Source organism: Diceros bicornis, chromosome 28, assembly GCF_020826845.1.
Source record: "Diceros bicornis minor isolate mBicDic1 chromosome 28, mDicBic1.mat.cur, whole genome shotgun sequence".
In the NCBI taxonomy this organism is placed as follows: domain Eukaryota; kingdom Metazoa; phylum Chordata; class Mammalia; order Perissodactyla; family Rhinocerotidae; genus Diceros; species Diceros bicornis.
In genome coordinates this window covers 31676025-31693075 of record NC_080767.1, presented here as the reverse complement: position 1 = coordinate 31693075, position 17051 = coordinate 31676025, and the positions used below count along the sequence as shown (strand labels likewise).

The 17051-nt window shown below is 37.2% G+C and overlaps 2 protein-coding genes across 9 annotated transcripts in view; both read left to right on the top strand.

Moving 5' to 3' along the window:
- Nucleotides 1-417: 417 nt before the first annotated feature.
- ZBTB6 (zinc finger and BTB domain containing 6) lies at nucleotides 418-5758 on the top strand. 2 transcript variants are annotated; one of them, XM_058523992.1, is made up of 2 exons: nucleotides 418-567; nucleotides 1693-5758. In XM_058523992.1, exon 2 carries the CDS (start codon nucleotides 1702-1704, stop codon nucleotides 2974-2976), a length of 1275 nt encoding a protein of 424 aa, XP_058379975.1. In that variant the 5' UTR covers nucleotides 418-567; nucleotides 1693-1701; the 3' UTR covers nucleotides 2977-5758. The 2 variants fall into 2 exon arrangements, with proteins under 2 accessions (XP_058379975.1, XP_058379974.1); XM_058523991.1 differs by lacking the exon at nucleotides 418-567 and adding an exon at nucleotides 583-1183.
- A 1526-nt stretch (nucleotides 5759-7284) lies between these two features.
- RC3H2 (ring finger and CCCH-type domains 2) overlaps nucleotides 7285-17051 on the top strand; it is a 56230-nt gene continuing 46463 nt past the window's right edge. For all 7 annotated transcript variants that reach the window (XM_058523980.1, XM_058523978.1, XM_058523976.1 and 4 more), the window contains exons 1-3: nucleotides 7285-7487; nucleotides 13961-14258; nucleotides 16796-16913. In XM_058523980.1, coding sequence (XP_058379963.1) covers nucleotides 14028-14258; nucleotides 16796-16913 — 349 coding nt within the window. In that variant the 5' untranslated portion in view covers nucleotides 7285-7487; nucleotides 13961-14027. The remainder of the gene's footprint in view (nucleotides 7488-13960; nucleotides 14259-16795; nucleotides 16914-17051) is intronic.

Genomic DNA, 17051 nt, shown 5'->3' with positions numbered 1-17051 from the left:
GGCCTAGGTCTGCCCGAGAACTAAGGAGTGGAGAGGAGAAGGAGGCGGCGGGGCGGAAGCGACAGACTGAGTGGTGAAATGAGATCCACAGGTTGGGGCCAGATCCTGATGGGGCAATCTGGAATACTGATCCTATGGCAGTCTCTTCTTTCCTCCGCCACCTTTTCAATTGTAGATGGCCCAGTGAGGAGAGGACCCGGCCCATAATCATCCGTGCAGGCCTCCCAGGAGTCCCGGCGCTGGGTACTCTGACGGACGTGCTGTAACCCAACTTCACAACCCGTCTCCGATTCGGATGTGGAGGAGAACTCACGAATGGGAACACCTCGCGTGCCGAAACTGGGACAGGAGAGATGAGATTCGCCGGAATCTGTGTGCCTCTCTGGCATCCAGGAGCGGGGGGAGCGATGAAGGGAGAATGTCTCAGGATGTCCTTCCGGGACGCCCAGCCCGCCCCAGGGAGGAATAAAGCTAGTTGACACCGGATGTGTTTCCTCCCAGGCTAAGTCCACCTTCCGGCCCGCGCCGTCGCTGCCGCGGAAATCTCGGCTCTGGTGTTCTGAGTCGGTGAGTGAGCGCGCTGGAGACGCGGGCAGATGGGGAAGCCTGAGGAGGAGAAGGGCAGCTCGGCGCGGCCCGGGAGTGGCTAGACTGGCCCTGCAACCACCTGGCTAACAGGGCCTTGGTCCTGGCAGGCTTGGCTCCGGAAGACCCGTGTGGCTCACTGAAGGATCTTCCAGGCCACCTGGGATCCGAATTCAGTTCAACAGATGTTCTCCAACCTGCCCCTGCTCTGCACTGGCCTCTGCGTTCGCTGCAGGAACTCAGATGAACCAGGCACCATTTCGTGGTGCTCTGGAAGCAGCTGACTGTGGGGGAGACAGGGGGAGGAGTCACAGAAGTCTTATTTGATTTGGGCCTTAAGGGAGCCAAATCACTAGCTGGAAAAAAGAACTGGAAGCGGGAATGTAACGTGCAAAGGTGTATTCGGGTCTTCTTGTCTAGGCAATGGTGAAAATCTAAATATGAAAAGAGCTTCGATAAAAAAGAGAATTAAGATAAAGCCATAAAGGCGGTTAGGGCCAAATCACGAAGGATCTTGTATTTGCTAAGAAGGTTAGGCTGTGCTGGAGGTAGAGGAGAGCAATGGCGGATTTAAAGCAGGAGAGAAGAAAAAAGAAAAGTTTTGAAATTTGTTAATTTTGGTGGCACTCAGGAGGGTAGTTTGGAATATAAGAGAGTGTAGTATCAAGGAGACCTGTTGGAAGACATTGCAATGGTCCAGGTGAACAGAATGAGCACCTGCAGTAGTGATGTGGAGTAGGAACTTGGGAGATTACATTAAGGTTTCTAATTTGGGAAACTGTTAAATCCACTTAGTGGTGGGCGTTAGCAGTGTCCTTGACCACAAGGCACATAAAATTTAGCCAAGGAGACAAATACAGAAACCATTAAGTACAATTCTGTGTAATAAGTGCTGTAACAAAAATATGTAAAATGTGGGACGAGATCATAGAGAAATGCATTTAATTTTCTGGGTTTTGAGATAGTGGCATAGGGGTTCACTCTTAGCATCCAGATTAGAATTTGAGTCTTCTTTTACCTAATTCAGGTTTGTGATTTTTTGTTTTTTTTTACGGTAGGAAAGCATTCCCTATCCATACGTCAATGTTTGTGTTTTATTTTGCTTAGATTGTGACCATGGCTGCTGAGTCTGATGTTCTACACTTCCAGTTTGAACAGCAAGGAGATGTAGTCTTGCAGAAAATGAATCTCTTGAGACAGCAGAATTTATTTTGTGATGTGTCAATTTATATTAATGACACTGAGTTCCAGGGGCACAAGGTGATTTTAGCTGCTTGTTCCACTTTCATGAGAGATCAGTTTTTACTCACACAGTCAAAACATGTCAGAATCACCATCTTGCAGAGTGCAGAAGTTGGCAGAAAATTGTTGCTCTCTTGCTATACTGGAGCACTTGAAGTTAAAAGGAAAGAGCTTTTGAAATACTTGACTGCTGCTAGTTACCTTCAGATGGTTCACATTGTGGAAAAGTGCACAGAAGCCTTGTCAAATTATCTGGAAATTGATCTTTCTATGAAAAACAACAATCAACATAATGACCTGTGTCAATCTTCTGATCCTGATGTTAAGAATGAAGAAGAAAATTTGGATAAAGACTGTGAGATAATTGAAATTTCAGAAGATAGTCCTGTAAACATAGATTTCCATGTTAAAGAAGAGGAAAGCAATGCTTTACAGTCTACAGTAGAGAGCTTGACATCAGAGAGAAAGGAAATGAAGTCGCCAGAGCTGTCTTCAGTAGGTATAGGTTTTAAAGACAATGAAATTTGTATCCTCCATGTGGAATCTATCAGTACTGCTGGTGTAGAAAATGGGCAGTTTTCACAGCCTTGTACCTCTTCAAAAGCAAGCATGTATTTCTCTGAAACACAGCATTCACTGATCAATTCTACGGTTGAGAGTGGAGTGGCAGAAGTTCCTGGAAATCAAGATCAGGGCTTATTTTGTGAGAATACCGAACGAAGTCACGGTACAGTGCATGAGATTCAGAATCTGGATGATGCTTATTCACTGAGGCACCAGTGCCCTAGGTGTCCTCGAGGATTTCTTCACGTTGAAAACTATTTGCGCCACCTTAAGATGCATAAACTGTTCTTGTGCTTACAGTGCGGGAAAACATTTACACAGAAGAAAAATCTCAACCGGCACATTCGAGGGCACATGGGCATAAGGCCCTTTCAGTGTACAGTGTGCTTGAAGACATTTACTGCTAAAAGCACACTTCAGGACCACTTGAACATACACAGTGGGGATCGACCATATAAGTGCCACTGTTGTGACATGGATTTCAAGCACAAATCTGCCCTCAAAAAGCATTTAACCTCTGTCCATGGCAGAAGCAGTGGTGAAAAACTACCCAGGCATGATCTCAAAAGGCAAACTGTCCTATAATTAGAATCACACCTTGTTATGTAAGCCTTATATCATTCTGTTAGGCAAGTCATTCTATAGAAATGCAGCATTTGTAATATTGCATTTCCCCGCCATCTTTTGGTCTTCTTTCTGGTCTGCCTACACATGGTATTCTTTCCAAACTTCTATCAGTTCCAAAGTGTGGGAGACATGATAAAACTGATGGGATGCTGTCTTATCTCATACATTATATATAAGTCCCAGTGGTGTACCTAGAGATATAGTGTTCCTCTCTTAAAATATTCTTGGTTCTAGTGACAGAGCATCCAGCAGTATTTCCAGATGCTGATTTTGAGTCTCTAGATAATTGATATACATGTAAAATCCAACCATATAATAACTTTAATGAGTTCGGATAATGGAAAGAGAAAATAAATTTAAAAACACAGTTATCCATTATTAGTCACTTTAAGAACAGATAAGACTAGTGAATTTTTTTTTTAACCAACTGCTATTGGATTCTGAACTAAACACCAAGGTACCTGTTGGTTTAAACTGTAAAGGAACACAATTCATTGTCACTTGGCAGTAGCAGAATTTTCTACTATGGGCTAATATTCCTTAAAATAATATTTCCATGAGTTGTTAGTATATATATTTTAGAAATGATTAATTGGATCCTAGTTTCCTGATTTTATTTAATACAGTTGCATTTAATAATTTTATGGCCAGTAAAATTATATCATTGGCACAAAGCTCTGAAAAATTACTTTTCTTAGAAATCCCAACTTTATGAAAGATATTTGTTCTACTGTTTTTTAAATTTATTTTATTTTTAGTTAACATATAGTAAAATTGACCTTTGTTTCTGGTGTACAGTTCTATGAATTTTAACACATGAATAGATTTCTGCATCTACCACTGCAATCAGGATACAGAACATTCCATCACCCCCCAAAACTCCCTTATTCTGCCCCTTTGTAGTCCTACTCCTAGCTCTAAACCCTAGCAACAGTTCTCTATCACTATAATTTTGCCTTTTCTGGAATGTCCTAAGTGTAATCTTACAGGATGTTCCCTTTTGATGCTTTTTTCACCCAGCCTAATGCCTTTGAGATTTATCCATGTTGTGTATATCAACAGTTCATTCCTTTTTTTATTTTGAATTGGCAATATATATTAGTTTTCTTGCTGTCACTAGATGAACAGTTTAAACATGGGCAGCTATTAGTATTCTCTTAATTATTAATAATAACTTTTTTCATTTACATTATTGCAATTTTCATTCACTACATGTTGATAAAAATCCTAACCATTCCTAGAGTTTTATTCTTTATTCCAGAAATGTGCCATAATCAAAACCCTGATGTATGGTTATTTTACTGAGAGTAATATTTCAGATTGTGTTATAAGCTCTCACTCCCCAATATTCCTGTCTACATATAACACAAAACTATTTTTGTTGTCATAACAAAGATTCAAATATATTGCAGGACAAATCATATTCTCTAAAACACAGGAACCACTTTTACTAAAGAAGCCTGACTGGATATATCTTACTTTCAAGATGTTTTATCCCTCCTCTACTCACCTCAGCTTTATGTAGAATTTCTGCCATATTTAGTTTCTGTTGAAACCCTTGCATATTTTAAAAGGTAATATACTTTGTACCATTTATAAGAATTTTGTGATGAGTCACATGCTGATTGTTATAAATGTTAAATATCCTTTTTGTGATACTTTTGTGAAAAATTCTCCATAGAATTTTAACTCTGGGAGAGACTTTAAAGAATCTAGCTCTCATATTTGATAAGAAAACCAACTTCATGACCCCTAGGTCACTAGTTAGTGACATGGGGCAGGTCACCTCTCTTTGAGCTTTTCTTAAATTTATATGTAAAATAATAACTTTGATCTTGATAATTTGTAAGATCATTTTCAGGTCTAAAATTCTATGATTTTGTATTTAAATCTTCCTGAGTTCCTAAGAACAGAGAAGAGGGGAAAGCAAGAGAGGAGAATTTTATGTCTTTATGAATGTTGCTTTTTGAGTACTCCATTGGAGACAGAATTTTTCTAAATAGGGTTTTTCTTCCACTGGAGAACATGGTAACTCCACGCTTAATTTTCTTTCCCATTTGACCTATGATTGGCCATTGGTAGGCATGAAAATATTCCTCTTTCAGAAATAGTTTGTGATTGAAGTACTTTTCTTATTTTTGCTTCCTAGGATGAGATTTTGTGGGGGAGGGATGGAGATGGGAGGGGAGGGTAAAAGAATAGTTTTTGGTTTTTTAGGAATTGATATCTGCTATCTTTGATGTTTGAAAAAAACTATGGTTGAACTATGTTTTAAGTTTTATGTTTGCCTTGTAAGATTCTTGTGAAATATTTTGTAAGCACTTTGAGATTTTTGTTTGCGGGGAAGGGGTGTTTTGTGAAAGTGATGGCTATTATTTATTATTATTTATTCTTGTTCAGTAGCATCGAATGATCTCAAAACATTCCTAGGAGTGTGTCTGTTTGCATGATGTGTCTAAACAGTTTCAGGAAAATGGAGTCTTTTTTAAAATGCAGGTATGGCAAAGTAAAGTGTCAAATGTATTCATTTAAAACATTCACTTTTAGTTGTTTGTCTTTCTCATGATGGAAAAAATGCAGTGTGTTTGAGTTCTGCCTGTTCATTTACTGCATTTATGTGTAAAAGATCTAGGAATGGTAGTTGTTACTTTGGTGTAAAAGAAAATCTCTGCCCTTTTTCCTTGGATGTAACTATCCTATATGTTTACATAAGAAATAATAAACTGGAGATGGGAATGGAGAGCTTTGTGTTTTGTCTACATCTGTTAATTTTGAAGAAGGAAGCTATGTCTCCTGGCTATTCATTTAATTATTCATTCAACAAATATTTACTGAGTCCTCGCAATATATACCTGTACTAGAAGTAAGGTCCTTGCTGTCGTGAAACTTATATTCTAGTGGAGGGAGACAAACAGTAAACAAATAAAATTAATGTATGTCAGATTTTGAAAACAGAGTTGGAGAAAATAAGGCAGGGATAGGGAGTGCCAGGGAAGGGGGATTGGGATTGTCATTTTAAATATGGTGATCAGGCCACCTTTCAAAAATCAGATTATCATATACCACTATCCATTGGAATGGGAAAAAAAAATATATATATATCTCCATCACTATCTAGTTGAATGGAAAACATTGAAACAAATGAACCATCGTTGGGAAACTTTCTCTTGGATTATCATACATTTCATAAAGAGAAGAGAATAAAAAGGATAATTCATGGAAGAAAAGTCTTTGATGTGGCCAATGAATATTTTTTAAAAAATACTGATGTTTCCCTGTCATCCAGGCAGTAAAGCCATGTATATTTTTTAAACTCGTTATAGTTTATAAACTACTTTTCTGTATGTCTTCTAATTCGTACTTCCATAGATGCTTTTGTTGGACATCTGGTTTCACACTAGGAAGTGCCTTGAGTTTAATTACCACTTCCGGCCATTTTCTTAATCTGTGTTTTTCAGTTTCTCATCAGTAACCAAGAGTACATAGTATCTGCGTTTTAGGATTATTTTGATGAGTAAATAAAATATAAATAAAATAGTAAAAATGAAATTTTTATCACCTAACACAGGATCTGGCACATAGTAAGTAGCCCATAAATGTTAATTCCCTTATCCCTATTCCCAGTCTGTTTCTTCATCTATAAAAACAATAAGAATAATTTCTACCTTACAGTTTACTGTGAATAAACCTACTACAAATATTTCCTGAGATATTAACTAAATTTGTGCTTGAATTTTTATCCCTGCCTCCTCCTGAAGAGATCAGAGTTTTCTCTTCAATAAAGAGATAAGGTATGTTTAAGCGCCTGCCAAACGCTTTCTTTCTTTCTTTCTTAATAGGGAAATTGCTTGGCACCTATTTGGAGGGATTGAGGGATCAGGTCATCAATTGATTACGGGACAGTGAAGTCGAACGTAAAACGTATCAGACTACGCTCGACACTGCCTCAAACCAGCGTCTAGGAGGCTGGCTCAAGGCTCAGATGAATACGCAGGGAGTTTCCCATCAACCCCTTCGGCTTACCTAGACATCCTAACAGCACTTCCCACAGTGCTCTGGGGCTACCTAGTCACGTGATGGGGGTGTTTCGGCTCGACCAGAGGGAAGCCGATGCGCAGTCCAGGTGGTGGGCGCTATTACGCTTCCTTCCACCTCCTCAACTCCCCGTCCTGCGTTATCTCGCGTGAAGTGGGGAGTATCTTCTCGCGAGAGCTAGGTCGGGATCCCTCCAGGTCCGCCTCCGTGGTGAGGAGGAGGAGGCGGAGGAGGCGGAGGGAGGAGGAGGAGGCCCCGCCGCGGCCTCCGCCGCCGCCGCCAACGGGGCTGTCCCTGTAGCTCCCGATGGAGTTTGAGGTCGTGAAACCGCCGCCGAGCTCTGCCCCGGCGAGACGAGGCGCCTCCGTCGCCGAGCCGCGCCGTCGCGGGGCTCCCGGGAGCGGCCCTTAGCGACCCCGCCCGGGCCCCCTCAGGTAGGGCGGAGGCGGGCGCGATGCAGCTCGGGCCCCAGCCTGGGTGCCTGGTCCCCGGTGGTCGGGCGGGAGACGGGTCTTAGCCCGGGGCCTGTGCGCTGTCGTCGCCGGTACCCCGAGGTTGGGAACTGAGGGCCGCACCTGACGCCTGGAGTCCGGGGCCTAAGGAGGCCCCTTGCCCTGGTAGGGCTTTTTCAATATCCAGCGCCAGGCGCAAATGGCCACCTCCCTTCGACACCGGCCGAGGGGACGCCTCTGACCCCTAAGGAACCCACCCAAGCAGAGGCCAGGCTTCCATCTCCCTTTCCTACACCAGTTAGTAAGATGAGGTTTGGAGGAGGTCCTCGAACCAAGTCCTCTCCTAGCTTTTTGCCTTGGGGCTTCCCGAGATCCTAGTGCAGGGATGGTGAAGGCGATCTGAGTGGTAAAGAGGAACCCCGGCCAAACAATGCCCTAGGAGGGCTTAACCTCCTGGGAGGGAGATGGCCGGACCAGAGTGGTTGTACAGTAGATGTGACGGAGCAATGGCATGAAACACAGCCAGGGAATTCTGCCATGGCTTTCTTCTTTCCCGCTTTCATTTTTCCTTCATGGGGAAGCCTCTTAAGGAGACTCTTCCACCATCTTAGAATAATGGTAGAAAGCATCTTTGTTTCTCAGAGATGCAGCTCTACTTTTCTCCTTAGCTTTCAGGAAGAGAGAAGATGAGGGTAGCTGTCATTTCTATCTTTCTAATCACGGAAGAGTTTAAGATACCGGCAGATAGAATCTTGACACCAAAATGGTCTCAAGTAATCACTGACATAAAGTAGATCTAATCCTGTGATTCCCAACCTGTTTTATGTTTTTTATAACCACCTAGGTGCCTTCTTTTAATTCCTACTCTCTGCTTACCTAGGTCTCTTCTTTTTAATTCCTACTCCCCTCCCACCCACTGTGAATGGAATGACTTTGTATCCCAAATAAAGTGCATAAGTAGTTTTTTTTTCCATTTTTGTATTAGTCAGACTTTTAAGTTACAATAGGAACTTTTGATTAACCTGAGAGAGCTAATGTTGCTACACTAAATTAATATTTCACCCAAAAGCAAAGAAACAAATGTTTTAGTTAGCCTCTGCAGTCTTTTCATAAGTGTACAAATTAGTTAAGGCTTCATGAAACATTAAGAAGAGTTCATAGATTCTCCCATTATTACCTTCTTTTATCTGTCTAAAAAGCTACACCACTGTCCTAACATAACATCCCTTTCTTAGGTTATTTACTTCCACATTCAATTCTTGAAGAAATAGAGGCCGTACATCCTGTCAAAGACTATTTTTCCAAATTGCCTTTTTTTGTTGTTGACTTGGAGATTTATGTTTTCCAAATTTTAGTTTGGAAAATTGCTAGAAGGACAAAATGTTAAACATATATTCCAGACATGTTTAGAAAAAGCAGATGTTATAATTCAAACTGGCTCCTGTTCTTTGAGGATTTAATTGCAGTCATGTTTATTAGTGGATCCTTCGAGTTACTCATGATCTGTTATTGCTCTCCTGACATGTAGGAAGACTTATGTCCTTTGTTCATATGTTTTCATTAATTCTCTTTTTGCTTGTGTCATTTTGCTGTGTCTTCCAGTTTGAAAAAGTTAACAAAAATTGTTTTTTGGAGAAAGCATTTTTCTTTACATAGAATTTCATTTTCAAAAATAGAACTTTAACATTGTATGCAATATCCAAGAATGCTAAAAAAACTTATAATAAGGTCTTATTATAATAAGTACTTATTGTTTTGGTTGTACTGGGTTGAAGTTTCACTTTCTAGTGATGGAAGAAGGAAGCATGTGGTAAAATAAAGCTAGCCGAAAATTAAAAATAATGTTTTACACCCAGTCTCATAAATATTGTAAGTTACATCTTTATGATCCTCAAAGTTTTCTAGTTTTATGAAAACCTTCTTAACTGTAGGTGTGACTTTCACCTCAAATTCTTAAAAGTTAGTTTTGAGTATTACTTTATAATTTTAAGTACTCTAGAGTTGCACTGTCCATTGCTAACCAATAGCCACATGTGGCAATGGAGAGAGCACTTGAAATGTGGCTATTTTAAATTGAGATGTGCTGTAAGTGTAAAATACACACCAGATTTCGAAGACTTAGTACAAAAAATAAAAAGAATTTGAAGTATCTCCTTAATTTTTATGTTGATTACATGTTGCAATGATATTTTGGCTAAATTGGGTTAAATAAAATACATTATTAAAGTTAATTTCACCTCCTATTCCCTTTTTTTAACATGACTACTAGAAAATTTTCAATTACTTCTGGCTCGCGTTATGTTCGTATTGGACAGCGCTGTTCTAGAACATCACTACTCTTCCAAGAAATAAATTATCTGAATAAAAGTAGACACATGAAAACCAAAAATTTCCTGACAGAGTATCCTCTTAGAATCAGAATAATCAAAAGGCTAAGGACTTTGGTAGTATGAAGGATAAGGTTGTCCAGTGGCCATTATTTAATAGGCAGAGTGAGTAAGTTCTGTGTCAAAAATAAGTATTTTTCAAGTCTAGTCATCACTAAAGAAGCAAAACTTTATTGGTTATATTAATAAAAATAGAAAATTATGCCATTACTGTTCTATTAGAAGACATTAAAAGTTAAATCTCGTACTTATTAAAAAAACTGAGTTCAACCCTGTTGTGGATTTAAGAAGTAAAAGTTGTCACGTGTCTTTCCTAACTTATACTAAAGTTATAAATAATAGCAGTGTTTAATATTGTAATTCAATTCTTTTTTCTCTGATCCTTTTAATATGTTTGAATGCTGAGTTTTAGAGCTTATAGATTATTTCCATTGGTTTTGTTTGTTTATAGGTTAAGGTCTAAATTGTACTTGTTATACTTTAAATATAGTTTTTTAAGTCCAAAACTAATTATTTTTAAGGTTTCTGAATTGAGAAGTACTGGTACAGGCCATTTCAGTAGCTTAAATTCCTCACTGGGTGAACTAGAATAAAAACAGTGAATGTTTTAATTAACAGACCTGAGCCCTAATGTTTATGTCTATAAAAAATGAATTGTAATATACTATAAATTTTTTTTATTATACAGTAGTGAAAGACGCATGAGCTTTATTCTGATATCTTAAAATCAGGTGTCAAAGTCCTGAACTGGCAGCATAATATCATGGTGGACTAATAACAGAAAATGAAAGTACTTAGCTGTTATGCAGTTTGCTCTTAATAAAGCGGTTTGTACTTTGCATCATATGAGAGATGTCTATTACTCTTCCTATTTTATGAGTTAGTGTTCATAGCAAGGAACTTAGAGCCTGAAAAAGTAATTGAGTAAAAATCTGTTTAAGGTCTCACCTCTAATTGAGCGTTTCTTACTCCTATGCTTTATCTTTTTATCCTTCTTTAATTTTAGCAACTAGTAATTGAAGTAAGTTAATACAAATAATTAGAATGTTTTTCTTAAGTAGTCCCTTTATGTATCTAGAGTGGTGGGCTTTTTAATCCGTTTTATCTCAATTCGAGATGTTTTGAGAGTGTCTTTAGGATGAATACTCACTTTAGTATTAACTATAAATATTATTAGCAATTTAGACTTCCATAGATTCAAATAAGTTACTATGGGATGTATTAGCAGAAATTTAGAAGTTTTATGCATTAATATGTATTTTTAGGTTGCCATAGCTCATTTACATGCTTTTTAAAATAAATTATAAAGACAATAGGTTATTCATCATTTTTGATAATTATAAAAATATTTTCTAGGTAAACATTTACAAAGTGCCTTTTTTGAAGGAATGAAAGTCCAATTTTATCGTCACTAATTAAACATTTTAGTGGAGTATATAAGCTTCTGTGTTTCAGATAAAATTTTATTTTGTCTTGATTATCTTAGTTGAGGAATCTAGAGTTTATTGATAATGGTGGTGAGGAAAAATGTTTTAAAAAATCAAAGCATTCCTTATACCTTATTGTATAAGGAAAGTTTGGTTCATAATTTTCCTGTCAAAAAGTTAGAATCTGACACATAGACACATAGAAAGAAAATTTGGCAGAGTTACTGCCAAAATTTTGGAAGAATTTTTCCTTTTCTTTTAAAGGTATTAATTCAATTTTTGCTAGAAATTAAACTTCTCAGCATTAATTATATTAAAATATCTGGTGTTCATAGACCTAGAAATACATATAGGATATATAACATAAAACTATTAAGTGTATTCTGGAATAGTTTGAAACGCTTCAAAACTAATAGGTGGAAATATGAAAGATAGCATTCTTATGTTCAGTTCAAACTTGAATGGCTCCTCCACTCCCCTGCCCCTGCTGATTAACTTTAATATAAAGCATTTCAACATGATCTTGGAAAATTAAATAAGAAAGAGTATTTGCTGCTAGTTTTCTATACTCACTGGCCTATGATACCCCAACCCACAGAATTAGCATTTCCAAACAAGTGGCCATTATGAAAAGATATGTTTTGATAAATACATCATGGGTTCAAGTTATTAACTAAATTAGGGCTCCGAGTAGTAGATAAGATAAAATTCATTATTCCTCGGAGGCCTTTTCCGTATATAATTCTGCAGCCTACAAAACTGAACGTTAAAAATGTTAAATAGTTTCAGGAGGTGATGTGTTCACCTGCTTAGTGCTCATCTCTAAAGTTGGAAGCAAGCTAACTGGTTTTAAGATTGATGGCATTAATAAATGTGCAATGTGAGGATGAATGGTATAAATATAACTTACAAGATTTGGCTAATTTAAAAATAAAGATATTAGATACTTTGCATTAGAGCTGTTTGAGGAAAAGTTTGAGTAGGGTGCTTTTTACATAGCAAGCCCTGGAATTCATTTTTACCAAGATATTTTTTAAAACTTTAGTTTTTGTGAACATAAAAGCACAAGAAAGGCTAATAGAATTCTTCATTTGGATGTGGGGATATTGGAGAATCAGTTATATACTTTTCTGTCCTGAATCTGACTACATTTTTTTAAACATCTAATTTCTGTGGAACTAATGCATTTTGGTTGGTAAACATTCTTATGAAATAAAGTATTGGCTGTTTAATTGCCCTGAATACCTAGATTTCTTGTTCACCTGAGAGCCTTTGTCAGACTTATATAAGTTTTGAATTGAAAGATATGGAAAATTTGTGTAATGTAGAGTGTTCAAGTTAGGTATCTAAAGATTTTAAATTAGAGGACAGTGTAGTTTTGATACTAAATATTTTATTTTACTGAAATTATGGAACAAACATTTTAATCCTAGGAATAGGAAAAGAAAATTCACTGTTACTTTTTCCTTGTTCTCTTGTTCTCTTACTCTTATGCATATATAATTTTTCCCAAACTATAATCATAGCAAAGATAGAAATTTATATTTTGGGGCCGGCGCAGTGGCATAATGCTTAAGTTTGTGTGCCCTGCTTCAGCGGCCTGGGGTTTGCAGGTTCAGATCCTGGACATGGACCTACACACCGCTCATCAAGCCGTGCTGCATCCCACATACAAAATAGAGGACGAGGGGCATGGGTTTTAGCTCAAGGCTAATCTTCCTCAGCAAAAAGAGGAAGATTGACAACGGGTGTTAGCTCAGGGGCCAATCTTCCTCACCAAAATATATATATATATAGCTTTTTTTTCCCTACTTAGAGTTATTTGATGAAAACATGTTTTACTCTTCTATATCTTGCTCATTGGACCTGACAGTTTTTGGTTATATATATATATCACTAAATGAACTGTTTTGTCAAAAGTATTATAGGGAACCACATTCAAGATTTGTAAGACAGTATTTTTTTTACTTTGGCACTGAATTTTGAGGTCAGCATCATTCTTTCATTTATGGACAAACAGCTCTATCATCACAATCTTCTCCATACTTTGATTTTCACTACCTCAGTTAGCCTCCTAGTCAAGTCCTGACCAGAGATTTCCTCTTTTGTGAAGCTGCCAAGTTGAACATATCCTTGACTGACTTGATCAGTCAAGTGCAAGGTGTTTCTTCAGACTTGACTCACTACAATATCGTTTGGATCGATAGTTTCCAAAGTTTGCTGACTCTTAGGCTATATCTTAATATGTTTTGGGTAGTAGATATCTAAGGGAAACATGTGGGAAAAAAAAAAACCCAGCAATCCAAAGTAATTTGTATTCCTAAAAATGAAATGTGGAAAGTTAATCTGCACATTTGATGTCGTCTTTAAGAAAAGTACATGAAAGCTTTGATGACTGTTACATGAACAACTGATATAAATATGTTTAGTTGAAAGGAACACTATTAGGATATTGTTTCTGGACAAAATCTCAGAAACGTAATTAATTCTGCAAATAAATTTAAAGAAAAAGACATTTGGAGCATATAAAATTATTCAGAAGTGTTTTAAGTTTTGAAGCTGTGATGGTTAACTTTATGAATTAACCCTTGAAAAGTGAATGATGAATATGTGGTTAATTCTTACTTTTGTCCATTTCCAGCTTACAAAACACTACACAGCAAAATAATGATCTACTAGACTGCTAACCCGAGCATCCAGCTTCCACAATGCCTGTGCAGGCAGCTCAATGGACAGAATTTCTGTCCTGTCCAATCTGCTATAATGAATTTGATGAGAATGTGCACAAACCCATCAGTTTAGGTTGTTCACACACTGTTTGCAAGACCTGCTTGAATAAACTTCACCGAAAAGCTTGTCCTTTTGACCAGACTGCCATCAACACAGACATTGATGTGCTTCCTGTCAACTTTGCACTTCTCCAGTTAGTTGGAGCCCAGGTAAGCTTTCAAGATTTTACTAATTTGGTATATGTAATAATTACAGAATTTTGTTCGTTAAGGGATACAAAGTATGTTTAGTGATATTTGAGACATCACAGATATTTAGTGTATCTGATTTTCACGATTGTATTCTGCAAAAGGTTTCCTTTAGATAATATCATAAATCCTTAAGCAAAACCATAAATTCCATTATAGTTATGTATTTCTTTGTGTTCAATGCTGTGGCCAGAATTTATATGATTTTGGTGGATTAGAAACATTTTTATCTAGCATACATAAATATTTATTCATTAGGTGATGTGAAAAGAAATGTAATCAAAGTTTTGGCCAGAAATCAACCAACTAGAACTCTCAAATGGAGATTCTTTTTTTGTTTTTGTTTTTGTTTTTACTTCACTTGACTTTTAGGATAATATTATTAATGAGAAAATAAGATCTATTTAGGGATGTATGTGTGGAAAACCAATGTCCAAAGTGTCAGTAACAAATTCTGCAGTTTTTTATGCTCAAGTGCTGTAAAATTATTACTATTTCTTGTTTATAGTCATTTTACTGAATCAGAGCAAGATCCTAGATTTATAATAATTTCCATTTAATGAGGGCCGACTTTGTGTTAGGTATGACAGTAAGCATTCAACATCTATTATTAGTGATTCTTACCATAGCTCTTCAGGTAGTTATTAGCCCCATTTTACAGGTGAGGAAGAAGATGAAATTCTGTACATCATGCACTACATATTAAAGCAAGAAAGTGAGGATTTTTCTGATTAATCAATTCTTAGAAAATTCAATTGATTAAAAAACTCCATTCCTTTAGTATCTTGATATTTGAAGTTTTCCTTTTAAGGGATTTTTTTTTTTTTTTTTGAGGAAGATTGACCCTGTACTGTTAACATCTGTTGCCAGTCTTCCTCTTTTTCTTTTTTCTCTCCAAAGCCCCAGTATGTAGTTGTGTATCATTGTTGTAGAGTTGTAGCTCTTCTTTGTGGGACGCTGCCTCAGCATGGCTTGATGAGCGGTAAGTAGGTCCGTGCCCAGGATCCAAACCAGCAAACCCTGGGCCGCTGAAACAGAGCACGAGAACTTAACCTCTACACCACCGAGCTGGCCCCTGAAGTCTTCCTTTTAAAGCACATTTCTTTTCAATGTTTGTAATCCAGTTAGACACTCTGCAGTCAAGATGCATCTATAACAAGTAGTGTTTCATAATTTAATCGGCAGCATTTTTTTCAGAATGGTTCGTCTTGCAAACAATGGCATCTTACATCCAATAAAATAATATAGACCTTTTGTAATAATACTAGCTACTGTTTATTTAGCGTCTGCTATAGGTCAGATATTGTGTTTTGTTGTTTATAAATGTTGTCTCAATTGGTCCTTAAAATAGCCTGCATACATTGTGACTTCTGTTACTTTTTTAGCCTCACCTCCTGCTGTTGTCCTCACTCTTTCTGCTTAAGCCATACTGGCCTCCTAGCCAATTTTAAGATATGCCAAACATGTTCCTACCTGAGGGCTTTTGTTGTGACCATTATCTTTGCCTAGAATGCTCATTCCCTCTCCTCTTTCATGTCTTTATTCAAATGTCATGATTCCCAGGGAAGCCTATCCTGATCACCCCTGTAAAAATTGCAGCCCCTCTCCAACACTCCGAATCCTGCTTATCCTTGCTGTATAATTTTACTGATCACCTTCTATCATACTGTATGTTTATTTATTATTTATTTTTATGTATTGGCTGCCTCCTCTCTTCTCTACTAGAGTGTAAGCTGCACAAGGGCAAGAAATTTTGTCTGTTTTGCTCACTGTTAGATGCCCACTGCCTAAAACTGTGCTTGGCATATGGTAGGCACTCCATAAATATAAATATTTGTTGAATTAAATTGAATTTTTATAATGGCCCTATGAAATAGGGATTTTCATCTTCATTTTGCAGATTGGGAAACCATGACTGGGAGCAGTTAAATAATGTACTCAAGATCACTCGTAGAAGTGGCAGAGCTGCAGTTTATACCCAAGTGTTGACCTTTCATTGAGAACAGTGTTTTGTGGTGCTTATAATTCTAGCAAGGGGAGACGACAGACCATAAACAATAAATATAATAAGTAAATTATATAGCAGGAAGGTGCTAAGGGGAAAAAATTTTGCCTTTTTTTGCTACTTTTTATTTTAAAATGCTTTTAGAAAAAGTTGCAAAAAATAGTATACAGAGAATCTGTATAACTTTCTGCAGCTTCCGCTAATGTTAACATCTTTCAAAATTATAGTATAGTTATCAACCCCAAGAAATGAATATTAATACAATACTATTCACTACCTCCTTCTTTTTTCCACTCATTAATCCACCTAGACCCTGCTATTAAGTATGATATCCTTGGTTCTTGCTGGGTGTTTGGCTTTAATTTTATTTAAAATACTTTGACGTATTGTCTCTGTGTTATAATTTTATACTCACCAGGATTATTATCAAGTATGTAAATAACAGTTGCATGAGCTGGTTGAATGTATTTCTTCAAATTTTCTTTGTTTTTAGGTACCAGATCATCAGTCAATAAAGTTAAGTAATCTAGGTGAGAACAAACACTATGAGGTTGCAAAGAAATGCGTCGAGGATTTGGCACTCTACTTAAAACCACTAAGTGGAGGTAAAGGTAAGTTTATAGAACGTGTTTTTACTGGTGAATAGGACTTGAAAGACTTGATATTGATACCCTATGAAATAATTTTGAGTTTTGAAAAATGAGTTTGCTTAGAGAGATCTTGGGAAACTTTGATTGTGAACATTTATT

Excerpts from the sequence above, each read along its gene's own strand:
- ZBTB6 (XM_058523992.1), top strand. The coding sequence starts at position 1,702 with ATGGCTGCTGAGTCTGATGTTCTACACTTCCAGTTTGAACAGCAAGGA.